This window comes from Perognathus longimembris, chromosome 3, assembly GCF_023159225.1.
Source record: "Perognathus longimembris pacificus isolate PPM17 chromosome 3, ASM2315922v1, whole genome shotgun sequence".
Taxonomy (NCBI): domain Eukaryota; kingdom Metazoa; phylum Chordata; class Mammalia; order Rodentia; family Heteromyidae; genus Perognathus; species Perognathus longimembris.
Window position 1 is genome coordinate 57,194,883 of NC_063163.1, and position 27,796 is coordinate 57,222,678.

Consider the following 27,796-nt stretch of genomic DNA (forward strand, 5'->3'; position numbering starts at 1 on the left):
CAGTACTGAGGATTGAAATCAGAATCTTCAACATACATCCCCTAGTCCATAGTAATAATTTTTGTAAAGGGGATTCTATTAAAAATTAGAAGATAACTGAAAGGTATTTCTGTGGCTTTGTGTTTTGCTTTTTTTAACATTACAGACATGGCTTTTCAAAATTCATACAAAAAAAAGCTGGTGGTATTGGCTCTAAATGCCCAATATCCTTTTCCTAAGAGATGTGCAGGTCATTGTTAGTTAAATAATTAGAATTCAGGATTTTTTTGGGGGGTGAGGGGGCAGTCCTGGGGCTTGAACTCAGGGCCTGAGCACTGTCCCTGGCTTCTTTTTGCTCAAGGCTAGCACTCTACCATTTTAGCCACAGTACCACTTCTGGCTTTTTCTATATACGTGGTGCTGAGAAATGGAACCCAGGGCTTCATGTATATGAGGCAAGCACTCTATCACTAGGCCATATCCCTAGCCCCAGTACTCAGGGCTTTTTGTTTTGTGTTTTTGATGACAGGGTCTTGCCATGAAGCCCAGGTTGGCATTGACCTTGGGATCCTGTTTCAGCCTCTGTGTACTATTATTACAGGTGTGTGCCACCACTCAGCAAGCCAGTCACTTTGGGAAGGACTAAGAGTATGAAGAAAGATTAATTAGAACTAATTAGATACTAAGAATAGGACAGAAGAACAGTTGCTAAGAAATAAGGCCCTATATCAGAAGGAACAAATCCTTGAAGATAGACGAATGCTGCTTGTGGGGAAGCCGTCTATTTTCCCTGAACAGGCCACTAGATGCTGCTATCTACCAACCAGGATGGCCTAGCTGCTTAGGTGTTAGTGCAAGCAGAGTGGAGGGGAAGAAGAGATGTGGAAATTCTTCTCATAATTGATGCTATGAACGCCTGTAAATCTCTGAACTTCCTGGTCTGTGTCCATCAATCAGAATAAGAACACTGCACTATCTCAGATCACTATCTCTCATCACTTCCTTCATGTTCTAAAATTGTGTCTTATACTAAGGTGAAATACAATCTTTCAAAATAGTAAACTAAGTTGAAGAGGGCTGGGAATGTGACTTAGCAGTAGAGTGCTTGCCTACCATGCATGAAGCCCTGGGTTCAATTCCTTAGCATCACATAAACAGAAAAGGCTGAAGTGGTGCTGTGGCTCAAGAGGTAGAGTGCTAGCCTTCAGCAAAAAGAGGCTCAGGGACAGTGCCCAGGCCCTGAATACCAAGCCCTAAGACTGCCCCACCCCCAAAAAAAGTTGAAAAGAGAGAAGCAATGGGGAAAAAGTATTTCCTCATGCGGTTTTTGCCTTGTAGCAAACCTCTGTTAGAAAATGTAAAAAACAAATACCCCAAATTCAGAACTTCTTATTCACAAAGCCATTAAAATTTTCTTAAACTGATAGCTGCATATCCTAATGTGAGACACTATACTGCAAAGTATAGTATAATATTTACATTTCATATACACAGTAATTAGGATGAAAGCAACTATTTTTATTGCTCATTTTCAGCGATAGGATTTTTTTTTCTTTACTTTTGCAGTACTGCTGATTAAACTCAGGCTAGAGTTTGGTAGGCATGTATCCTATCACTAAGCTATATTAGAGACAGGTTATTTTCCTATAACTTAACCATAGTGATAAGAAAATAAATAGGAAAATAGCAAAGAACATTATGGTGTCTAACTTAACAATATTACAATGAAGTCAGAGGATATAATACATGAAGGGAAGGGACTAAGTTTCTATTAAATGAATTAATTAGAAAAATAGCAATTTATTTAGAAAATGGTTCTAAATTTTTTGATTGGACAAGTGATTACAAAGTTAAAAATGATAGTCTAATTAAAGTGAAAGATTAGTGTCATTTGAACTATTGTTAATACATTAATTCATTATTGTAATTGTTTAGTGTATCCTTAGAACAAAATTTTCTAATTATACACATTTCTAATCTGAACACCATGAATCTCTTACATTGTCTTTAATTCTGTATACTCTAACTTAGCTATAAACTGTTCTTTACACTAAGTATATCACTGTGGTTAAGAAACTAGTGACTATTCAAGAATAAAATGAAATCTAGTCTTAAAACTGGAAATAATTTAAAATGAAAATTTAATATTAAAAAGCTTTAAACAAAGCATCTATGTTAATTCTTACTCACCTGGTATTGAGCCATTAATGCCAATGGATTATTGTTTTGACTGTTATCAAATGTTAAAACATCAAAAACTCCAACACAATTTACTCGCAACCTTTAAGGACCAGAAAATTTAAATAATTAAAATGTTTTTCACACTATATACTAATGAATATTAAACATTTCTTCTAACATTAGAAAACAATTCAAAATACTATTTATTCTAACCTCTATCCCCACCTCACTTCCACATAATTTCCACCAATCATTTTAGAGATAAGGAAATTAAGGCTCCACAATATCAAGTGATATGCCTCCAAATATAAAGTAACTGATAAAGACAGGATGAAAACTCACATGTATTTTTTAAATTAACGATTTATAGTTCTTTTTACCACCTCAAGATCTTTATTAGTTATATATGAAAAATAGCTAGTTAGCTTGCTAACACTTGCTAAAAATGTACCAGGCATTACTCAAGTATTTTACACACATATTAATCCATTCACTTCTTAAGAATTCATGAAACGAATACCTGAAAGATAACAAAAATGGAGTAAAAGTACCTGTCTAATGAACTTGTTGAGGCATAGAAAAGTTAATTAATTTAATATATAAACAATAATTAACAAAGTCAGGATAAAGACCCTGGGAACCTGCTATGCAACTCAAGCCAATTCTCAAAATTATAGCATCTCAAAACTCAGTAGAAGTCATTATCAATGTTATTTAATTATATTGTTCTCAAAGTATGGGATTCAACTGGCAGCAACAGCATCAAATAGGCATTTCTTAAAAGTACAAATTCTTGGTTGGTCACTTCTAGTGGCTCAGACCTGTAATCCTAGCTATGCAGGAGGCTGAGATTTGGAGGAAATGGAAGACTGCAAAAAATAGTATTTAAGACTCCATCTCCAAAACAATCAGTAAAAATTGTGCTGGAGGAATGTCTCAATATCGGTGCCAGACGAGAGGAAGCAAGCCAAGCAAGAGCAATGCCTGAAGTTCAAACCCTAGTACCAACAAACCAACAAACCAACAAACAAACACAAAAATGCAAATTCTCAGGCCCTACTGCAGACTTACCAACTCTGAAGGTAGAGCCCAACAATCTGTAGCTAAGCCCTCCAGGAGACTGACTCATGCTATAATAATTTGAAAGTCATGATACTACATAAGAAAGTTGTACTGACATTACTTCTCTATTCTTCTAACATTGAAACCCCCCAAAACCTTACTGAACCATACCAAGATTCCTGGATAGTAACCAGACATTTTGTTAAGACTTATCTTTTTTTTTTTGCCAGTCCTGGGCCTTGGACTCAGGGCCTGAGCACTCTGCCTCTTGAGCCACAGCGCCACTTCTGGCCATTTCTATATATGTGGTCCTGGGGAATCAAACCCAGGGCTTCATGTATACGAGGCAAACATTCTTGCCACTAGGCCATATTCCCAGCCCCAAGACTGTTATCTTTTTAAGAAACTTACACATGCACTAAAAGTCACAGCAGTTCTTTTGGATGAAATATAAAAAAGATAAAATTAAAATAAATCATCACTGGGTTCTATCAGCTCACACCTGTAATCCTATCTATTCAGAAGGCTGAGATCTAAGGATTGTGGTTCAAAGCCAGCCCAGGGAGGGAAAATCCAATTATCTCCAATTAACTACCAGAAAACCAGAAGTGGCACTGTGGCTCAACGTGGTAGAGCACTATGAGCAAAAGAGCTCAGGGATAGTGCCCAGGCCCTAAATTCAAGACCCAGGACCCCCACCCCACCCCCACAAAAAATCCTTCTTTATTCATTATCTTAAGTTTAGGTTAGATGATTAGTAAGCTTAAACACAAAAGCCTAGTACCTTGTTTTGCCAGTAATCAGAATTTTTGTTGGGTCCATTACTCGACATGCCAAGCCTGCTGTGTGAATGGTACGCAAAGCGGAACTCAATTGAACAATGTATGCCCAAATGAGAGATTCTGGCAATAATCCAGCATGCTGCCTGGGCAATGGTCCATCATGTTGACCTACAAAGCAAATAAATAAAAAGTGACTCTGTCCCATAAGTAATCAACTAAACAGACTAGCTAAGCCAATATTAACAACAATAAAAAATCAGTTATGCTCACCATATGTATTTATAATTTCAGTATATTAGTGGGAATTTATCAAATAAACCCAAAGGTTCCTATGACTTACACAGAGCAGATCTCTAAGTGAAATGTTATTTCTGTGATTCAACAATAAACAAAAAGTATTTAAATAATCACTGTTGCTAGTGACTCACACCTGTAATCCTAGCTACTCAGGAGGCTGAGATCTGAGGATTGCAGTTCAATGCTAGTCTGGGCAGGAAAGTCCATGAGATTCTTATCTCCAAGTAACCACAAAAAGCCAGAAGTGGTCCTGTGGCTCAAGTGTCAGAGGGCTAGCCTGGTGCAAAAAAGCTCAGGGACCACACCCAGGTCCACAGTCCAAGCCCCAGGATCAGCAAAAAAATAAATAAATAAATAAATAAATTACTGTTGACATACAGGGTTGGGAGTGTGTGGCTAAAGTTGTAGAGCACCTGCCTAGCAAGCACAAGGTCCTGAGTTCAAATCACTATACCGTGAAAAATAACCAAGTGCAGAGGTTAGTATTTTACTTAAAATGGGGACAAGCCTAGCCGATATTCCTGTTCAGACTTGTGCAGGTTGTTCATTTGGGGCTGGATGAAAACAGAAGTCTCTGCTTTCACTCCTGTTTGAATGTGTATCTGTTTTATTCTTTCCAACTTCACACAAATGCAAATATGTCATTGATGTAGAGAAATGAAACATAAACATAATCTGGCCTTCTGTGGAAAGTAAATATTTGTACTCTAAGAACTCTTGTTTTTCTGTTTTTGTTTTTGAGAGAACTTGGTTTGAAGCAAGGGCCTCACATATGCTAGATAAGCACTCTACCCCAGAAAGCTACATTATAAGTCCTATAAATACTTAAAAAAATAAAAATTGACAGCAATTAGTACAAGAGTATTGTGTTTTTACAACACAGCATTTTCATAGTACTTTCTGGGTCAGTGTTAATATTTAAATTTGTAGCTGAGACATATAAATTGAACTTGGCTTTTGTAATACTTTTGAGGAACTAATAACTATATGATTGTAAGCCAATATTTTGTGAACCAAGTATAAAATCAACACAGGTAAATAGTTGATTACAGAGATTTTTGAATTTATAATGGGATTTGAGGCAAATTTTCTGATAATAAGCACATGCAAAAATAAATCATAATTTTCAATCTGAACAAAAGTGAAGCTATTTAATATTACACTCCAGAAAAAAAAAAAAGAGGTCATAAAAAAGTGGCTCTACCGAAACATGCCTAGATAGTAAGCTAAGACAGTGGCATAGATGACTAGGAAAAGTGTAAGGACAAGCAATATAAAGTATGAATGCTCAGCACACTTGAAATCTTGTATTTATACTCCTTTTTTGTTTCTGCCAGTCCTAGGGCCTGAGCACTGTCCCTGGCTTCTTTTTGCTCAAGGCTAGTACTCTATCACATGAGCCATAGCGCCACTTCTGGCTTTTTCTATATATGTGGTACTGAGGATCGAACCCAGGGCTTCAGGTATATGAGGCAAGCACCCTACCACTAGACCACATTCCTAGCCCCTAAGCTCCTTTTTATTTTTAACCAACAAAAATAAATATAACTTGTTAATAAGCAAAAGGAGTATTTATGCAAACACCTAGTGCTTATTACTCTGTGCCACACTCAATTTGATATTTTGCCTATTTCAACTCTTTAGTCTCTTAGCAACTCTGACATGACTACCTGCATTTTAAAAATGAGTGTATTTCTAATAATGTGACTTCACATTAGTATAAATTAATACATAAATTACTCTATTTCTAATCATGTGAATATAAAAAGTAGTAGTAATAAGAAACAGTAGACTTCCATGCATATATGGTAATGCCTAGGTGTTACAAAAATTCAAATGAGTGACCAAAGAATGGTTTGAGTGGTAGAGGACCAGCTTATTAGCAAGCTGGTGTTATCTGCTGGTGTCAGCAAAAAGGAGGAAAATTCTAATATATCAAAATACTGGAGAAAGAACTGATGAAAATGTCATCATTAATATATCAATTGCTGAATACAAAAAAAACAAAATCAGTTAATTTTAAACTAGAAAAAAAATGCTATGAAGGAAGGAGTGGTTCATCTGTCTGTGTCTGAGTAAACCCACAGTATGGATGGAGGCAGTTGCTACTGGTATCAGGTCACTGGCCCAACATTCTGCAACATGTAGGAGAGCCTTCATAAAAACCATTATGTACTCCAAATGTCAACAGTGCTGAGGGTTAAAACCAGCTATAAATTAAAGCCAACAGTTACTTCACAGGTGCTATTACTAAAATAAATTTGAACAACCATACTTGTCTATAGGAAAAGTTATACCACATCCCTTTCAACAAAATTATGCATGTGTCTGCAAATGATATGGCAAAAGGAAGAAGCTGACCACATGACAGTACCAGATTTTAATGTGAAACAGCCATATAACCACAACTTACTTTTTCAACTGTCAAAGGGAAAAAGCAAGGTCATAAGCAAGCAGAAGCTTTTAACAAATAGTATTTAAAGGAGCCACAATCTGAAAGATACTATAATGTGAACTCAATTCTTGTCTCTCCTTTTTAATTTCTGTAATCTATGTTTTTAAGAAAATCTTTAAAGTATTAAAAAAACATGGTAAACAATGTGAATCTTTCTCCCCCCCCCCACCAGAAAATAATGTACTTTCTCCAAAACTGTTTACCTTTTAAATAAGCAAATATAATCAAAGCACTTTGGTTCTTTACAAGTTTTGTTTTGTTTTGCCAGTCCTGGGGCTTAAACTCAAGGCCCTGGCACTGTCACTGAGCTTCTTTTTGCTCAAGGCTAGCACTGTATCTGCCACTTCCGCTTTTTGTGTTTATGTGGTACTGAGGAATCGAACCCAGGGTTTCATGTATACTAGGCAAGCACTCTACCACAAGCCACATTCCCAACCCCTACAAAGTTTTTAATTATAAAAATGTTTAAGTAATTATTGAGGCAAAAAAAACCCATCCCACTCTATTGTTTTTTTTTTTTGAGTAATAAGTATCCCTTTATTTGTTGGCAGCCATTTCAAGAACTGATTACATTAACAACAAAATGTTTTTCTTGACTTGATGAAACAGTTACTCCCTGAAATGTTAAGTAAAACAGTAGACAATATCTGTAATAAAATGTTAAAATTTACATAGTTTTTACCACTCTGATCTTAACAATTTAATGAACAAAATAAGGTAAAAGACTTTATGTTTACTTTTCTTCAGGAATGTAAATGTCTAATTATTCAGTTTTATTACAGAACTAAACTCTGAAAGTTTCTATAGAGTTAAGTTTTAAAAATTTCTCTTTGGAAGGCTGGGAATGTGGCTTAGTGGTAGAGTACTTGCCTAGCATGCAGAAGGCCCTGGGTTTGATTCCTTGGTATCACATAAACAGAAAAAGCCGGAAGTGGCGCTGTGGCTCAAGTAGTAGAGTGCTAGCCTTGAGCAAAAAGACCTCAAGGACAGTGCCCAGGCCTTGAGTTCAAGCCCCACAAATGACCAAAAACAAAAACAAAAAAAAGTTCTCTTTAAATCAGTAATCTAACAAGGACTAGGAAACAAAACCTGTATCACCTGTCTTCCATTTTTGACATGGATACCTTTTAAACAAAAGCTATGCTTAGGAAAGTAATCATACAAATATATCCTTTAGTTATACTAGATGCGAAGGGAATCTAATTACATTGATCAAATATAAAAACAAGAGTATTTAAATTAAGTCAGATACTATGTAACAAAACAACAAAAGCCAAACAATGCTAAAGGAGAAAAAAATAAAGAATACAAAGGAATATACCACAGATTTGTCATACCTGTTGCCTTTTCAAATCAACTTTACTGAAAAAGCACTGTAATTTAAAAGAAAACTGAGTGGTGGGGAGGGATGGTAGGATTTTGAACTCAGGGCCTAGCAATGGTTAGGCTGGTATATAATACCCCCCAAGCCATATGCAGAGTGCTGTTTTATACTTTTTCCCCCACACAGGGTATCAAGTTTTTGTCTTAGATGTTCTTGAATATAATTATCCTTTTTATGCTTCCTATTTAGCTGGCATGACAGGCACCTACCACCATGCTCTCCCCTTTTTTATTGGTTGATGTAGGGGCTCCCTAGCTTTTTGTAAGGCCAGCCTTGAAACATGGTCCTCCTGATCTCTACCTATCAAGGAGCTAAGTGAACTACTACATTTGACTTCCTTTGGAGTGGCAAATTTTGTTAATATATTCCTAGTTATTTCAAACATCAAGATATCTATGTCTTTTCCAACACATCTAAATCTCAGAAAATATAGAACATATTATTTTCTAACTTCTCACAGATCAATCATACCTTTGAGGTTTTTTTTTTTAAAAGAAGGATCTTAAATTGAATGCTTACATGGGTAGATGTGTATTACTTTTCCATAGAGCAAAAGCATTTGTCAACATATAATTTGCTTGCATCTTTTTCTTACCCCACTTTCTCTTTGTGAAATAGGCATCCGCATTAGGGTCATTAAAGTGTCTGCTCATCATAGTTTCTCCTCCAGCATGGAAATCATAGGCAAACACAAGAGCTTAAAAAAAAAACACAAACACTTGTTACTGAAATCTGGCTTCAGATAATGAAGCTTACTGGCAGGAAATTTTCAGTACAAGTTACTCACAAGGCTCGGAAAATGCTTTAGTGGTAAATACTTCACGAAGGGTTACAATATTTGAGTGTTGGATTTTTTTCCACATATCAACCAATACCATACACTTTGTATTAACAAGACGAAATCCTAAAAAAGAAAATTTTCTACTATAATAAAGCATAAATGGCACCACTCTGGTATTTACATCAGAAATGTAAATAGTGTTATCCACTGATAAGTTACTAAACACATTTATTATGCTTTAAATTTACATACTAAATAAATCAGTATAATCAAGGTTAGCCTAAATGTAATATTATAAAATTTATCTTCTTTACCATGTATCCTCCGAAGGCAATACGGCAGATCATCTTTGCTATTTACAGCTTTGTAGCAAGATGTAATATATCCAAAATTACTTGATTTCTGTATCCGGTTTGGGGGTGGCAGTGGTTCTAGAGGGAATAGGCTGTGGTAGCTGTCAACCTCTGTAGGGACTGCTGGAGTAATTCAAGGAAGGTAATTTTCAATTAAAGATATTCATAAATCTCTCACAGTAAGAAGAAATCAAAACTAGTGTAAACTATTTACATATCACAAACCTACAGGATGGAAGTATTGATAGTTGTAACAATTTTACACTATAAATTATAGACTCAGTATCAGTAAAAATAGGCATTATAAAACAACCAAAGAATAGAGTTCATACTCAAAAATATTTCCTATATTTCAAACACATGTTTTGTTTCTAAAAAAATAATTAACAGATGAATAAATGCTAAAAAATTAGAAAGTATTACTTGAGATATTAAACACTTATTAATCCACAGTGCAGGAAGGAAGCTTCCCTGGTTTAAAAAAAAAAAAAGCAGCAGAAAGACTGGCAAGTTGAGAGGCACAGAAAAAGTGCTAAGAGTGGTAGAGGGAAGCAGAAGAGAATAGCTGGGCACCAGAGAACTGTTAACACTTAAGGCCCCAGGTCACGTTGGTACAGGAGTTGAAATACTACTTAAGGCTCCCAACAGTAGAAATACCCCTCTTACCACAGAATGGGTAAACACTTAGCAAGCAGAGCTCCTTCTACTGGCAGGAACTATAGAAACCTTGGGCCCAATCTAGAGCCCTGTACAATACCTTAACTATCAGGAGCCTCATACCTGTCTCCTATGCTTCCACCTGAGCAGTCAAAGGCTCAGGGTTGGCTGCTACTGCCACCGTTATCCACTGGTGCTACAAACATCAAAAGGGTCTGGAATAACTCTTTACCTACCTAAAATTTTTATTTTGGTGGCTCAAAAGAACCACCCTGTAGGTGGGCAACACTGGATTCATATCCTAACACTAAATATGGGCGGGTCTTCAAACAATCAACATCTTACCACAATGCCTGCTGTTATTGTTGACCATTTTCCTATTAAGATATTTGTGTTCTTACTGATATGTATGAGAATTTTTTCTCAGTATAGACTGCAAACATCTGTTCCCAAAGTATTCATTTGTTGGTTTGTTGTTTTTTGAAGGGGGGGAGGGCTGTAGATCATTTTAAGTATTCTGTAAAAATACAAATCCTCCCCCCCCCCCCCCCCCGCCCTGGCCAGCCGTGGTGGTGCTAGTGTTTCAACTCAGGGCTTGCTAGACGGTGGGATATACCTCCAGCTGCTTTTCACTGGTTATTTTAAGGATAGGGTCTCTTTTCCCACCCTTATCCCAGTGATCTACCTTCAGGCCCATGCTGCCACTCCAAAAGTCTTAACAGACCTTCTTACCTAGACTGGCCTGGCATTGTGATTCTCAGCCTCCAGCATAGTTTGGAATGCTAACTATGCAACCCTTGCCCAACTATAGGTTGAGAAGGGAACTCATAGACTTTTCTGCCGGGGCTGGCCTAAAACCAAGATCTTCCTATTCTGAGCCTTAAAAGTAGCTATGACTATAGGTGTTAACCATCAGTATTTGGTTTGTCAGTATTTTCTTTTATGTCCTATACAAGAAATCTTTTCCAATTAAAATGTTAACTCTACCCACTTCTGTTTTGTAGTAGAGTTTTAAAGTTTTTAGGTACATAAATTCTTAATCTAAATTAGTCAAATTTTAAATTTATTTATAATTAATCTAATTTTAGCCTTTCTATATTAAAACCCCATTATTTAAAATGGTTTTCTTTTCTCAATGATATGTCCCTGTTAATATACAATGTGTCTAGGGCCTCTAGCCTGTCTGATTAACCAACTGATCTAATTCTGTATTCCCATCAAATTGTTTTGGTTATTATAGACTTGATGCAAGCCCCTGTCCTTTCAATATACATATAAATTTTTCATTTTATATAAACAATAGTTATATTGTTGAAAATACTTTGGGTAGTTTTAGCTCTTTAGTCTTTCAAAAAAATATGATATTCCTGAAAAGTATTGTTACGTCTTGACTAGAATCATGCTAAATATAGATGAGTTTAGAAAAACACACCTTAGTCACCTTCTTCCTAGTATCAGGAGTACATCACTGTTGTTGTTCCTTTTTTAATGTAACACTAACCTCCCTCCCTCCCCCATTTTTCTCATTGAGAAACCTATCTTTATATTATTTGGTAGTGATATTACAATTACATTAAGTTGTGGGTACTGGTCTATAGAAATGCAACTGATATATTAATTTTACATGCATCTATTTTTCTAAATGCTATTATTTCAAATAAATTATAGTTGCATGATTCATAGATAACATGCTTATTTTTTTAAATTTTTCACCTAACTAGGGCCTCAAATATTGGAAATATCAGTCAAAAGACACAATAGCCAAAGATATTCCTTTTAAGTCTTTAGCAATCAAGTTAACATACACTGGTTTATGCTGAATTCTTTTTTTTTTTTTTTTTTTTTTTGGCCAGTCCTGGGCCTTGGACTCGGGGCCTGAGCACTGTCCCTGGCTTCCTTTTTGCTCAAGGCTAGCACTCTGCCACTTGAGCCACAGCGCCGCTTCTGGCCGTTTTCTGTATATGTGGTGCTGGGGAATTGAACCTAGGGCCTCGTGTATCCGAGGCAGGCACTCTTGCCACTAGGCTATATCCCCAGCCTATGCTGAATTCTTGATGATACTCATTTTGAGATATTTTGAGATATAATATTTTTCTAAACTCATCTATATTTAGCATGATTCTAGTCAAGACATAACAATGCTTTTCAGGAATATAATATTTTTGAAAGACTAAAGAGCTAAAACTACCCAAAGTACTTTCAACAATATAACTACTGTTTATATAAAATGAAAAATTTATGTGTATATTGAAAGGACAGGGGCTTGCATCAAGTCTATAATAACCAAAACAATTTGATGGGAATACAGAATTAGATCAGTTGGTTAATCAGACAGGCTAGAGGCCCTAGACACATTGTGTATTAACAGGGACATAATTAACATAAGTAAAGTAAGCTAAGGTAGGAAATTTTATACTTGAATCATTATGGTACAGTTAGAAAAAACAAAGTTTAAATCCTGACTTGGGCTAGGGATGTAGCTTAGTGGTAGAGTAGTTGCCTAGCAAGGGCTGCTCTTGGTTCTATTCTCATCAACACAAAAAATATAAGTGGATAGGTAATAGGTAGATAATCAAATAGGTAGGTTGGTAGGTGGATGGGTGGATAGGTAGGTAGATAGATCCTAACTCACTAAATATTTTAAGTCATTAGTTCTACAGATAAGGTATTTAAACTATTTCACTTTTCCCCACATGTAAAATAGAGAAAAAAGTCATGTTTATGAAGAATAAAAGATAGGAACATAATACTGTGCAACATAGTAAACATAGTAAAATCAAATGTAACAGTAGAAACCTTTCCCCTTCTGCTTAAGAAACTACAAGCCATTAATTTGCAGGAAATGATATTAGTGAAGTACACAGTGAGGAAAAACCCTGTCAATTCTAAAACTTTATAATTAAAAAAATAATCTAAAAATACTATTACAAGAATTGAAATAAACTAGATAACCAGATAACTAGTTAATTTTGGAATGCTTCTTAGTAATATATAAAACACACACTAATAATTATAGTACTCTTTAAAATGAACACTGACAACATGCATTTTACCTGGCATGTCTGCTTGATCAATTTGAGCCATTGTTATTAAGTGTCTGTTGATCAGCTCCTAATAAAAGAAAACAAGTATATTGATATTGAAGCAATCCTGGAACCTAGATTTCCTACTGTAATTAAGTAACAGAAGAATTGATTTTCCTGGTATGTGTATTTTTCAAATCCTTTTTACTTGTCAATAACAAACCAGACCAACACTAGATTTATTTTAGTTACATCTTTATAACTATAGTTTATTTTGAAAAGTTTTCAAAGTAAACACCAAGGTTACCTGTTTGGCTGAAAGTTAAGTGCTCATGAAAGAATTACTAACACATCATTACAACATACCAACCTAACAGTACTCTTTGCAAGTTTTAAAACCTTTTCGTAGTTTATTTTTGGTTTGATTTTTCTGACCAAAGATAAATGGCATTCAAGTGTACTTTCTGTACAGAATTAAATTCTTAACAAAGTGGCTCCAATGAGAGCAAATTAGCTGACACTCATTAATAACCAGACACAAGCAATAAGTATTAAGAATTCTGAAGTCTACCAATCTTATCATTTTTACAGTAACTTTTAAAAGTGTATTTTTATTTTCTTTAGATAGTTGTACAAAAGAGTTGCAATTCAACAGAACAGATTATGAATTCAGTTTCTCTTGATCAATACCAACACTCTCACCCTACCACTCTCATCCATACCTCTCCTCATTTATCTTAATTTTGGGGTTATGTGATGAATTTTTTTGCCATTGATTTGTTGTTGTTGGTGTTTTTATTTTTGCAATTTCTGAGGCCTGAATTCAGCCTAGGTGCTGTCTATGAGCTCCTTTTTGCGCAAGGTTAGCACTCTATCACTTAAGCCATGCCACTTCTGGACTTTTCTGTGATTTAATTGGATGGAGGAAAGAGTCTCACAGACTTCCTTGCTTTGAACTGCAATCCTCAGATGAGGCCTCTTGAGTAGCTAGAATTACAGGCATGAGCCACCAGTGCCCAGCTGAACATTGTGTCATGCAACAAAGCAACTTATATATACGACGTCTCTTGATCCTTTATTATCTTCTATTATTTTGTATTTTGAGGCAAGTTGTAGCCCAGGCTGGCTTTGAACAACTATGATCCTCCTGCCTCAGCCTCCCTGGTGCTGGATTTACAGGTGTGTACCTCCATGGTTTATTTCTATCTGTTAGATATATAAATGTGCGGTGCTGGGAATGTGGCTTAGTGGTACAGTGCTTGCATAGCATGCGCGAATCCCTGGCTTCCATTCCTCAGTACCACATAAATAGAAAAGGCCAGAGGTGGCGCTGTGGCTCAAGTGGTAGAGTACTAGTCTTGAGCAAAAGATGCTCAGGGACAGTGCCTAGGCCCTGAGTTCAAACCTCAGGACTGGCAAAAAATATAAACAAACATGCAAACAAATGTGTACTATGAGTAAACTGAGCTAGAATACTTCCCAGGTAAGCAGAGGAGCTGCTATCAATGGGGCTATCGTGACTCCACAAGAGCCCATGTCAGCCAGGTACAAGGTGAGCAGCAGCACAGAGCACTGCTGAGCATGCAACATGCCAGGTAGACTGCACTGTCCAGGTCTGAGAAAGTCAGGCCTTCAGGTATTACTTCATTGTATTATATTTTGTTCTTCCATATAATCGGGGAAAAGTGAGAAAGAAGTTCAGTGAGTCAACTAACTATTCCCCAAAGTAAATAAGACATTTATTTTTCTATAAATACAACTGTCACCTACAATTATTTTTAAGAAAGAGTAAGTCAACTAAAGGAACTCTGGGACCTGGGGCTAAAGAATACTACCACAATTGGGCCCAGGACTGACTGGTGGGCAAGTAGTTCTTGGCCATGGGCAGTGCTAGCCTAGAGGCCCTTCTCCAGAAAAGCCATGCAGCACCAGAGGCATTGCCAGCACAGTACGCCAAGTCTATGTTGGGAGTCATTCCCATAATAAGGATACCCAATAATGAGTTAATTTTGTGGATTATAGCTCCCAAGAAGTTCAAATTTAGCTTTTCAGTTTTTAACTTGATTACTGTTTCTACTCAAATCGCTGATTGCTTTCATCCATTCACAGTTGAATAGGGCAAACTATTCCTTAATAACCTGTCAGATAACCTGTAAAGTGACTCATGGGAATGCCATGCTTCCTCATGTAGCTCTGTCCTCGATAATCAGGAGGATTTCCCACTTCACACATGGATGTGGCTACACTGTCTATCCTCCAATTATCTGAAACATTCTGGTCAACTACAAGTTTTCTGAAACTTTCTGCAATGGGTGACTGGCAAATGTTACCCAGCCACATGAATGGCATGAACTTGGGACTGCATTCTATCACCTTCCCATGTGGACACCAGTGCCCAAAGATTTCTGGGATGGGCACTTTTTAGTATTAGTAACTTAAAAAGTCACATTCTTAAAGATGTGAAAATATCTAAATTCCAAAGGCGTCAGAGGCTAACACCTGTGATCCTGGCTGCTCAGGTGGCTGAGATCTGTGGATAGTGTTCTGAAGCCAACCCCCAGCAGGCAAGTCTTTAAGAATCGTATCTCCAATTAATTACACCCCCCCCCAAAAAAAAAAACCCAAACAGGAAAGAGAGATGTGGGTCAAGCAGTATAGCATCAGTCTTGAGTGAAAAGGCTAAGGGACAGCACCCAGGGCAAATTTAAGCACAGAGTACTAGCAAAACCTCCACACCTATGAATGGTATGTATGTATGCACACATATATGTGTGTGTATATGTATGTTTTAGCTCTGTTACAACATAAACCGTAAGACCAGTCAATTCTGTGGCTGAAAACTTAAAGCTACCAAGTAGATAAAAATTCATTTTAAAATCACTGCACAATGTCTGGGGAGGTCGCTTAGTAAAATACTTGATTTCTAACTCCAGCATTAAGGGGGAAAAAAGGAAATGATTATACTGGTCAAACCTGTTTCTTCAAAATAAAACTATTTTTTAAAATCTGAGTATAAAATGAAATTCTACATATCAAATATCTAGTAATTATTGGAAAAAAACCAACAAAACAGATTAGGTCAGTTTAATGCCAAAGTATCTACTCCAAATCTATACCTGCTAGCAAAGAAACTTAAGGTTAGAAGTTACTTATTACACATATACTTCTAAAAATCCTTTCAATACAAAGGAAATAAAGAAGACTGTTTAAATATTCTATTATTTTACACTCTAGTACATAATTATTCTAATTTCCTAAAAACAGAGCATAAGGTAATATAAATAAAACACATTCTAAATTGTTTGCTTTAGCCCAGCGTATATTACTACACATTTTACTCTCTCCTACAAATTCTGAAAGTGTACCTGTCGGAGTTCATCGGCCATGAAGAAGGAAGGTGCATTTGCTTTTGGTTGCATATACGCAACATGAGGAGCAGTTGGAGGATAAATATGATAGTTTGGAAATACCTAAGAAGGAGGAAATGCAATAATCAATTTCTCTTCAAACGACAACTGTTTTGAGGAAAATTTAATCTTTATATGACTGGTACACTTTGGCACGTTAAAATGATAGTGAATTAAACAACTTAGAGAACAGTTGCGATCAGTATAGTGTTTCAATGAGCTTCATTTAAAGAAAAATCTTTTGTTTCAATTATCAATTTTTAGAACCCTAACAAGAAAGAAGACATTTCTTCAGATATGGTACAATTTAAGCTCCAATAAGAAGGCTTAAGTAGCTTTGACAGAATGTTAAATATATGGACAGTGAACAAATCTGTCTGTTTTTTAAGCAATGGAAGGAAGGAGGAAGCAGAAATTCAATGTCCTAAGGAAGAGCAAAATAAAAGCCATTTGTCTGGCTTTTATTTGTGGTAGACACTTCCAGATGCAATAATGAAGAACAACCTACTCTGTCAGTCAATAGTTTAAAAGAACAAAGGTAAGTACCAAAAGCTAGGCCTTTCCTAAGGAAAGAATAATAAAATTGCTAAATCGACTTGAAGCTTCCAGTCTTTCATTTTTCCAGTGAAACTCAGCCTACCACTCTATTATTTTTTTCCCTTTCCCTTTCCCAATGGAAACCTCTTATTCCCTTCCTAAAAGCAAGTTCTACTGGTTTTTAAAGTCTTCAGACGATTGACTATTCTGCTGTGGCTCTCAAGAAGTGGCTTTGCAATACATGTATATCTCCTTGCTACAATCATAAAGGGCTTAAAAAACATTATAAAATACTTCATTTCTATAAAAAAAGAACAGAGATCTGTAACAAAAACCCCTTTAAACATTAAAACAAACTTCTTCTTTCTACACATATGACAAAATAAAACACAGTAAAATACAAACAACTATACAATATAATAATCCCATCAAAGATGTAAAGAACCAAGGGAAATTTCCATTACTTGACGTTAGGTTAGCACATTGTTTTGTGATAACTTTTCTTTTCTTTTCTTTTCTTTTTGCCATTCCTGGGCCTTGGACTCAGGGCCTGAGCACTGTCCCTGGCTTCTTTTTGCTCAAGGCTAGCACTCTGCCACTTGAGCCACAGTGCCACTTCTGGCCATTTTCTATATATGCGGTGCTGGGGAATTGAACCCAGGGCTTCAGATATACGAGGCAAGGACTCTTGCCACTAGGCTAGCCCCCAGCCCCCTGTGATAACCTTTCGAAGATTTATGGTCCAAAAATATTTTTAAAGTCAATTGCTTCTGTATGATTTACAGTACTTCTATACATCTTGGTACACTTATTTCTCATAAGATCACAGGTATTACTATTTTCATTGTACAAGTGGAGAAACAGTCTCAGCAGTACAAGGAATCAGGACGGTCAAAAGTATGGCTAGACAAGAACTAGACAATAATAATAATAAACCACAAACACACGCAAACAGAAAATCCAAAAGGTCAAAATGGTGTACCTTGCTTATAATCATAAAGTTAGGAGAGCTCATGTTTCAAGTCAGACGCAGCTACATAAGTTCACAGCTGGCGTGAGTAATATAGTGAGATCTTGTCTCAAAATAACAGACTAGGGATTACAGATCAGCAGCAGAGTGCTTATGTTTAACTTTTGCATATCCCTAGATTTAGTCCCAGCACTAAAAAATAAAATAAAAAATAGAAGGCAAAGAAACCTGCTTTCTCTTCATTCAAATTACAGTAAAATATCAAGTCCCATAAAATAAACATTAATTTAATTTAGAGTTGTAGCCTTCTACAACTGACTTGGTAGTTCTTTCCTTACTCACAGTCAAAGCTCCTTTTAGTCTGAATCTTCTCCTTCCTTAGAAGGGCCCACACTGTAAGTCCTTATCACCAAGCACCCTTCTACTTCCTACAGATGACTATTAAAAACAGGGCTGGGCTGGGATGTAGCTTAGTGGTAAAGTACTTGCCTAGTAAGTCCAACATCCTGGATTTGATTCTCAGTACCAAGGAAGAATATATATGTACAGTTAAACACAAAAAGAGGTAAGGTTTATCACTAGTTTGCTTTCAATAACTACTGATAGGATACCATCCATTTTTTTCAGCTACTTCCCTACAGGTCAAACTACCTATTTATTATACAGAAACAAGTCAGTGCACATCAGCTGTAGATAGCACATGTACCAGAAAACCTCAAATGAAAAATACACCCTAAACAAACATAAGGATAATCTAATTTCTAACTGAAATAAGACTTGGGTAAAACAAGTTATTAGTATAAGGCAGAATCATAATAATTTGAGATGAGATTGCACTAATACAATCTTTATCTACCACAATAAAAAGACCTAAGGAATTGGAATAAGCCTCCCATTAGCAAAAAGAATATTTCCTGACAGTACAGTAACTGCCTTTATACATACCATTCCAGTCAAAGGTGCTGGAGTTGTGTCGGTATAGAAGTAAGTTGTTCCACCGACAGTTTCCTTCTGGATCACCTGACCAGAAGATGGGTTCTGAGAAACAGGATTATTAACAGGTGTAGAGGCACTAGAAGGCACCATGTAACTTGCTGGATTTGGAGTGTGGCTTCTTCTTCTGGGAGCAGGAGAGGTATGTGGAGTAATCTTGGGGGAATGGAGAGGGGAAGAGCCAGCAGACAACGACATTCCTGAGGAAGACGCAGAAAAGATCATTAGTATGTAGTAATATAACTTTATTAGAGCAAATAACACCAAACATTTGTTTAGAGGAAACATTATCTTTAGCAAATTTTAAGTGCAAAGGCAAATGATGTAATATCTCCTTTTCTTTTAAGGGAAGTTCTAATTGAGCAAATGCAAAGGATTCCTTTTTTTTTTAATGTTCAAAAGAATTAACATAATGATTTCAAAAATAGTTTCAAATTAAAGTTCACATCACTAGCAAGGATCACCAGAAAAACATCAAATTAACTTAATAAGACTGGGAAATATGAGAACTGACAGTTATGCTTCGTATAAAAGAATTCTGTTAAATCATGACTGTTCTTGAAAAATGTCATTCCCCCAAAAATATGGCATTAAAAATTCCTCAAATTGGAGGGTGGAGCCAAGGAGAGAGGAGCAGACAAATGGAGAGGAGAAAGAGATGAAGGATAGAGTCGAGAACAAAATTTTAAAAATTAAAGGGGTGAATGAGGGAGGGTGGGTGAAAATGATGAAAGGGGTGACACTGATTCAAGATGCACTATATTGATAAACTGCTTTTTTATAGAGCAATCCCTCTGCACAGCTACTTGCTTTAAAAAAAAATCATCAAATCATTAAATACAGTACTACTAAGTTCTTTTGGCCAAATACATAAGTTTGAAAAAGAAAAATATAATTAAGACTAAATTCAAATACATGCAGCTTAAATGTCTTTTTTTTTTTTTTTTTAAACTAAAGCAGGCCAGCCACCAGTGGCTCACACCTGTAATCCTAGCTACTGAGAAGGCTGAGATCTGAGGTTCATGGCTCAAAGCCAGCCCGGGCAGGAAAGTCCATGAGACTTATCTCCAATAAACTACTCAGAAAAGGCTGGAAGTGGTGCTGTGGCTCAAGTGGTAGAGTGCTAGCCTTCAGCAAAGACAAGCTCGGGAACAGTGCCCAAGCCCAGTGCTCAAGCCCCAGAACCACCACCAACAACAAAAAGAACCTAAAACAGTAGACTGTTACGACAGTTTTTTGTTTAAACAGGCATATATGAAAACAACTAAGGTTACTGTAAATATGTATATAAGGCTAACTGATATTACTATGTTCCAGAGTTTTCTTACCTATATATAACCAAAGAGTACTCATGAATCTACTACAGAAAAAGAAATGGCAAATGTCCTTACCCTGCAGGCTGTTACAAGCTATCTAAGTAACCATCAGATCACATGTATAAGACATAATACAAAATGCATAAATCAAATTAATATACTGCAAAATACTTGCGTAAATACAGATGAAATGCAAATTAACTAAAATCAAGTAGAATTAATCAAAGGATGGTGTAGGTGATTACAGCCACATTTACATTTACTGAAAAAATAAGTTTATCAAGGAACTGTTTACTATTTGGAAGAATGCCTATAAATTTTGAACAGTGAAGTAATATACCACCTCACAATCCTAAGAAAAAGCAAAATTCCTATGGTCATAAAATTACAATAAGGGATGTTTCCAATATGTCATTAAGACACTAAAAGCTATGTTCTTGGAAACCATTCAAGTTAACAAAAATGAATCTTACTATTAATAAGTTTCTGCACTTGGTAAGGAGCCCCAATATAATTATTGTATCTGATTTTCTGGCAACTCCAAATACATAGGTATGTGACGCACGCTGGGTTATACATACCATGTTATTTAATCAAAGACATATACACAAAGTTAATATCAAGGCCAGGACTCAAACTCAAGTCTCCACACTCCCCAAAAGGTACCCCCTTACAGTTGCAAATCAAAATCTATTGCATTGACAATGAAATAGGTCATAATTCTCAAATATGTCTTCCGTGTGTCTAAGAAAAACTTAAAGCCTAAAGCCCTGTCTTAAAAATGTTACTATTCTAAGATAAAAGCCTGATTTGACTTTTAATGACTTCTCAAATATTTTTATCTAAGTCTTAATTATATATTTAACAATTGTCAGAATTATTATAATTGTTAGCAGAAAATGTTAAGCATTATTGGAATAGTTAATAACTTCCACTTATCTAGTACAGATTCTCTTAAATCTGGTCTCCAAGCCTTTCCAAGATAAAACTGGTAAAGCCACCAAAGATAAGATTAAATACCTTTACATTTATTATCAGCAACAAATATAACCACAATTCTTGAATACTTTCCCTGTGTCTGGAACTAACCTAAATGTTCTATATGTGTCAGTCTTCTTATCTCTCACAACTACTCTGGGAGGAAGGCATAGCATATTAAGGAAAAAAAACTTAAAAGATCAAAAGAATTATTCTAGCCAGGCATTAGTGACTCATGCGATAATCCTAGCTACTTAGGAGGCTGAGATTTGAGGATATGGTTCCAAGCTAGTCTGAATAGGAAAGTCCGTGAGACTCTTATCTCCAATTAATCACAGGAAAAGTCAGAAGTAGTTCTGTAGCTCAAGTGGTACAGTTCTAGCTTTGAGCAAAAGGAGCTCAGGGACAGTATATATTCCCCCCCTAGGTACAAATACAGGTTAACTAACTTAAAGATCAAAGAAGTTATTCTAAGAACAAATATATAGTAAGCAACTGAATCAACACATAAATCCATTCCAAGATGGGCAATCTCAAGCTTATGTATAATACTGCATGTAGCTCAATTATATGTAAATAGAGAAAGGGAATCCCCAATACTTTTTTGTAGATTCAGCATGACTATTTTTAAACTGGGGGTAGAAGGAAGCACAAAGTGATGAGAAATTTTCTGACACTGCTGTAGGTATATTAAGTCAAATAAAGGTTGAATATATTTAAACAGATTACCACAACCAATCTAAGGTCAGTGAAGGAAATACATGTATGACATAATTTACACTATATAGTACCAATGCAATATTTTGTGGGGTTTTTTTCATATTAGAGATATCCTCTTTATCTATCTAAAAGAAAATTTAAACTGTGTAGTTATTTCACTACAAAGCTGCAGCAATGAAATGAGTCAAGGCTGACTAGAGTTAGTTAAATACAATGAAGATAAACATGCCAACAATAAGTACCCTCACTCACAAGGTAAGAAGGTATTAAATTCTATAGGAAACTAGAAATGAAATTAATCACTCATCACTGAAACATAAAATCTAAGCACAGAAGGCATAACTAGGTATCATCTATATTACTGACAAGTGTTAAAGTATGGAGTTAAATGTCTGTTGCAGAAAGGTCTTCTGTACCTAATATTATGATGACAAAATTGTAGTATAGTAATTACATGTGGTACTTATTATGAATAAGCATAGAAATCAAACTACAGAAACTAGTTGAAAGAAAGAGGCCTACCACGGTGGCAGTGGCTCATACCTGCAATTCTCACTACTCAGGAAGCTGAGATCTGAGGATCACAGTTTGAAGCCAGCCTGGGCAGAAAAAGATCATGAGACTCTTAAAAAGCCAGAAATAAAGCTGTGGCTCCAGTTGTAGAGTGCTAGCGTAGAGCACAAAAGCTCAGCCCAGGCCCTAAGTTCAAGCCCCAGGAGCTGTGCGTGTGCACAAACTGGTGTGTGTGTGTGCACATGCACGTATACATGCACACACACAAACACACCAAAAGTCTACATTAAACAATTTTGTTCAAATCAAGGGAACCTGATCCAAAGTTAGGAATTGTCAGTTAAAAAATGACCTATACTATACATGCATGCAATGTTTAACCACAGGAATATTTTTCTTAAGAAGTCTTTAGAAATTAGGTAGACACTGGTGGCTCATGCCTATAATCCTGGCTACTCAGGAGGCTGAGATGTAAGGATCATAGTTTGAAGCCAGCCTGGTCAGGAAAGTGCAACTCTTATCTCCAATTAACTACTCAGAAAAGGCCAGAAGTGGTTCTGTGGCTCAAGTGTTAGAGTACTAGCCTTGATCAAAAGAAGCTGGAGGACAGCATCAAGGCCCCAGGACCAGCGGGGGGTGGGGTGGGGGTTAGAAATCCATTAGATATCAGTTATACTAATATGTAAAAGACAATCTAGAAGAATTAAAATATATATACAAATTATCCCAAATTGTGCTCACTTCGGCAACACATATACTAAAACTGGAATGATACAGATATATCAGCATGGCCCATGAGCAAAGATGACACACAAATTCGTGATGTGCTCCATATTATATATATATATATATATATATACACATACACACATACACACACACACACACACACACACACACACACACACACCCCAAATTAAGAATATTTTGCTTTTGCATTTTAGTTTTATATATTAGAATGACATTTTGGTGACATCACATAATAATTGCCATATAACTGCAATGAAAAATATTAGTTGCATATGATAAACTGAGCTGTGTTAGCACATAAAAAGTGCTTCTTTAAAAAGCATTCAATTCAAATAAAAAGCAAGCAATAATACAGAAATATCCACTAGAAGAATTAACCAGGGCAATGAAAGAATAAACAATTTCTTTTCAGTTTTAAGATTGATTTATGGAGATACAAGTATTATTCTATTTATATGTCCTAATTAAATTTCTGAAAACCCTAAGACAAACATAAAAAGACTTGCAAACAGTAATAAAATTCATTGAAGTAAATTATAGCACAATTGATATATGCCAAATCAATACTCTTAGTATATAAACAATACTGATCTGGAAAATGAGAGACAATCACTCTCCTTCAACACTCACCAATATTAAAATTTCATAAAACTACAAAATAAAATACAACATCCAAAACCAGGTGCCCGTGGCTCATGCCTGTAATCCCAGTTACTCAGGAGGCTAAGATCTGAGGACCATAATTTGAAACCAGCCCAGGCAGACTAACCTGAGAGACTTTCATCTCCAATTAACCATCAAAAAGTTAAAAGTGGAGCTGATCCTCAAGTGAAAGAGCACTAGCCTTCAGCACAAAAGCCCAGGGACAGTGCTCAGGCCTCTGAGTTTAAGCCACAGGACTAGCCACAACAACAAAGCACTCAGAAAATTTAAACTGATATAACTTTAAAAAGCAAAACAAAACAAAAACATAGTGTTCAAGACATGGCTCAAATCACAGAGCACTTAACTAGCAAGCACAAGATTCTGAAATTCAGATCCAGGTACGGGGGTAGGGGAAGAAAGATGGAAGGGCTCCAAGACTACAAACCTAAAGCAGAATTTGAAGCCAAGAGTTTGTGCTTGTAGAGATTTGGAGAATCACATCACATCAGATACAGATAAGTATCTGCAAGTTGAGGCCTTAACAACAACAGAGGTATAAGAAATGAAGCCTTGCCTCTGTAAAATATAAAAAAATGGAACTAAGGAATACAGTATTTTTAATTTAATAAGTTAATATATTTTATCAAGCATCATGGTCATATGAGAAGCATTTACCAGAATTAAAATTCACATATACAAAAAAGGCCATTTTTGGTCCCTTTTTTATCCTATTTTAGACAAAACTGTGAAACCAAGAAAACAATGGAAATATACAAGTTTCAAAAGCTATGTAATAACCAAGTATTTTATAAATGAAACAGACCTATCATCTACATCTCTCAAATGTACATGAGACTTACTGAACTCTTAGAGTCAACCTAAATAAATCTTTGCTAGATTTGAATGAAATATACATTTTTCAATGACTGGTAGTCCAGGCTGAAAAAAGTTTGTCATGGTTCATTAGTTAAAACATTTCATACTAGAGAAATAGTTTTAACAAAACTAGGGTAATATCAAGAGGAAATGTACTGAATTTAAAAACTTCTGAAGCAGGGAACTTTTGGACCACTATATAAAATACCAAAAGGTTCAGACTACTGAAAAACAAGTGTACAGAGTAAAGGAGGTTAAAAAAAACAAGTACTGGGCTGGGGATATAGCCTAGTGGCAAGAGTGCCTGCCTCGGATACACGAGGCCCTAGGTTCGATTCCCCAGCACCACATATACAGAAAACGGCCAGAAGCGGCGCTGTGGCTCAAGTGGCAGAGTGCTAGCCTTGAGCGGGAAGAAGCCAGGGACAGTGCTCAGGCCCTGAGTCCAAGGCCCAGGACTGGCCAAAAAAAAAATAAATAAATAAAAACAAGTACTAAAATGACTTAAAGCCAAATATGATGTAAATGAACTGTATAATTTAGAAATGGGTTTAAGTGTACTTTCTTTGTACAATTTGACTACCACATATAGAAACTGGAAATCAATTAAAATGTAATTAAATACAGATCTGTAAGCTTTCTGGCCTTTATATAAACACTAAAAAGTGAAATGCCAATTGAAAAAATAAAAGCTTACATACACATTCTACAAGCATAAACAGTCAAAGATTCAACTAAAAAACTGTGTAGGGAAAAACTACCTTCATAACTCATAAAGATCTTGAGGCCACTTGCATTTAGAAACATTTTATAAATAAGCATTTAGATTCACATCAAAAAATAAAGCTGATTTAACGCACCTATTAGTTGAGAACTCTTAACATATTAGGGATGCATTTCAATGGACTACCAATCAATAAACATAGAACCAGAAAATTTCTACCTATTAGCCCATAAAAAAAGTTGTACATGGTGGGCAGTGGTGGTTCATGCTGATAATGTTACTCAGAAAGCCCAGATCTGAACATCAAAGTTTTGAGTCAGCCCGGCCAGGCAAATCAACAAAATTGGTTCAAGTCCATGTACAGCTAAGAAACCCCAGACAACTGAAAATTCTCATATTAATTAGCTATACAGCCCAGGGTTGGTAAAGTGCTTGCCTACTATGTGTGACAATGTGGGTTCAATCTCTAGCTCAGAAATAGGAGGGAAACAATTTCTTTTACTACCATCTTTTCAATGGGCTTATACTTACTAAAGCCCACTAGGTAAAAATCTAGGCATGATTAATACATAAAATAAAAACAAGCAGTGGTGTATGTCTGTAAGTTCAAGGCCAGCACAGTCTACAGTGATAGGTTGCCTCAAAACAAAACACAATTAAACAAGATATATAAAGTGTAGCAACTACTTTACATTATATACTTCACACTACATACAAGAAACATTTCAAGATGCATCAAAAACCTAAAGGCTAGAAATGAAACACTTAAGAAAAAAAGTAAGTATAAGCCACCTTGTCTCTTAATTAAGAGATGATTAAAGATATTAGACCTAGCTGGCCACCAGTGGTTTACCCTTGTAATCTAATCCTAGCTACCCAGGAGGCTGAGATCTGAAGATGGTTCAAAACCACTGCAAACAAGAAAGCATGTAAGACTATTAACTCCAAATAGCCAATAAGCAGGAAGTAGAGCTGTGGCTCAAATGGCAGAGAGCCATCCTTAAGTGAAAAGGCTAAGGACAATACCCAGGCTCCAAGTTCAAGACCCAGGATCCATGTGAGTGCACACACAAAAATCTAACTCTGAAGTAACCAATGGTAACAGCACTTAAAATATTTAAATTGGGGCTGGGAATATAGCTTAGTGGTAGAAGCCCTGGGTTTGACTCCTCAGCACCACATAAACAGAAAATGCCAGAAGTGGCACTGTGACTCATGTGGTAGAGTGTCAGCCTTGAGCAAAAAGAAGCCACAGACAGTGCTCAGGCCCTGAGCCCACGCCCCAGGACTGGCAAAAAAAAAAAAAAAAATTAATTAGGGCTGGGGATATGGCCTAGTGGCAAGAGTGCTTGCCTCGTATACATGAGGCCCTGGGTTCAATTCCCCAGCACCATATACAGAAAATGGCCAGAAGTGGCGCTGTGGCTCAAGTGGCAGAGTGCTAGCCTTGAGCAAAAAGAAGCCAGGGGCAGTGCTCAGGCCCTGAGTCCAAGCCCCAGGACTGGCCAAAAAAACCCAAAACAAAACAAAAAAATTTAATTAGCCTTCAACATTAAGCACTTCTGTATTTCACAGAAAGCTATTGAGAAAATGAAAAGGCAACTCAGAGAATGTATGAAAATTTTTGTAAATCACATCTTCAATTTAAAGTCTAGTATGTTGAATACAACGAGAACACTTACAACTCAATACAAAACAGATGAAGTAAAAGACTAAAATACACGTTCCTTCAAAGAAGACAACAAATGATAATAGGCAAACACATTCAATATCATTAAGAACAAGAAAATCCAAACCACAGTGATACACCACTCAAGAACCACTATAATTTAAAAAAATGCATGATAACAAGCACTAAGGAGAAGACAATAATCATAACTCTCACTTATGCTAACAGAAAGCACAATTATGTAGTTGTCTTGGAACATAGTTTAACATGTAAACTGTTTAGTCACTTAACTCAGTTACCATCCACCCTGGAAATTCTAACACTATGTATACTATCCAATAGAACACATTATATCTATATAAGTAGCATTAAGAATAATTGCCAAAAAGTCTAAGTGAAATATGATGTGTCTCTATATAGAATATTATCCACTCATAACAAGATGATACATTTTATGACATAGATGAACCTTAAGGCATTATTAACTGAAATATAAAAAGATATATGAGACTCTATTCATATGAAAGGTACAAAATAAAAATGTATAAAGTCAAAAGTAGATTAGTCCTTTTCAAAGACTAAAAGAAGGCAAGAGTAAGAAAATGCTAGTAAGTGCAAGGTTTAGAAAAAGTTATAGGATTAGATGTTAATAGTGGCAGAAACTTGTAAATACAGCAAAATCTATCAAACTATACAATTGTATGTGTGTGCATATACACATGCTGGTATTGAGAATATAACTCA

At 36.0% G+C, this 27,796-nt stretch overlaps 1 protein-coding gene, 2 long non-coding RNA genes and 1 other non-coding gene across 11 annotated transcripts in view; 3 read left to right on the top strand and 1 right to left on the bottom strand.

Annotated features, from left to right (window-relative positions):
- The window catches only part of Pan3 (poly(A) specific ribonuclease subunit PAN3), a 147,779-nt gene that overhangs the window by 19,801 nt on the left and 100,182 nt on the right, over positions 1-27,796 (bottom strand). For 7 of the 8 annotated variants that reach the window (XR_007210358.1, XR_007210359.1, XR_007210360.1 and 4 more), the window contains 8 exons: positions 18,814-19,061; positions 16,320-16,424; positions 12,985-13,042; positions 9,236-9,397; positions 8,928-9,044; positions 8,736-8,837; positions 4,007-4,172; positions 2,170-2,260 (listed from right to left, as the gene is read on the bottom strand). Coding sequence is in view for 5 of the 8 variants with exons in the window: in XM_048341587.1 (XP_048197544.1) it covers positions 2,170-2,260; positions 4,007-4,172; positions 8,736-8,837; positions 8,928-9,044; positions 9,236-9,397; positions 12,985-13,042; positions 16,320-16,424; positions 18,814-19,061 (1,049 nt within the window). In the remaining 3 variants the exon portion in view is untranslated. The remainder of the gene's footprint in view (positions 1-2,169; positions 2,261-4,006; positions 4,173-8,735; positions 8,838-8,927; positions 9,045-9,235; positions 9,398-12,984; positions 13,043-16,319; positions 16,425-18,813; positions 19,062-27,796) is intronic. The other variant, XM_048341585.1, reaches the window with a different exon arrangement.
- On the top strand, positions 1,280-26,745 carry LOC125348389. The gene is made up of 3 exons (XR_007210361.1): positions 1,280-1,841; positions 13,787-13,791; positions 26,702-26,745. It is a non-coding gene; the product is annotated as an uncharacterized LOC125348389 (long non-coding RNA).
- On the top strand, positions 15,597-24,917 carry LOC125348390. The gene is made up of 3 exons (XR_007210362.1): positions 15,597-15,606; positions 19,575-19,579; positions 24,194-24,917. It is a non-coding gene; the product is annotated as an uncharacterized LOC125348390 (long non-coding RNA).
- LOC125349758 lies at positions 23,122-23,227 on the top strand. Its single transcript, XR_007210574.1, has one exon. It is a non-coding gene; the product is annotated as a U6 spliceosomal RNA (small nuclear RNA).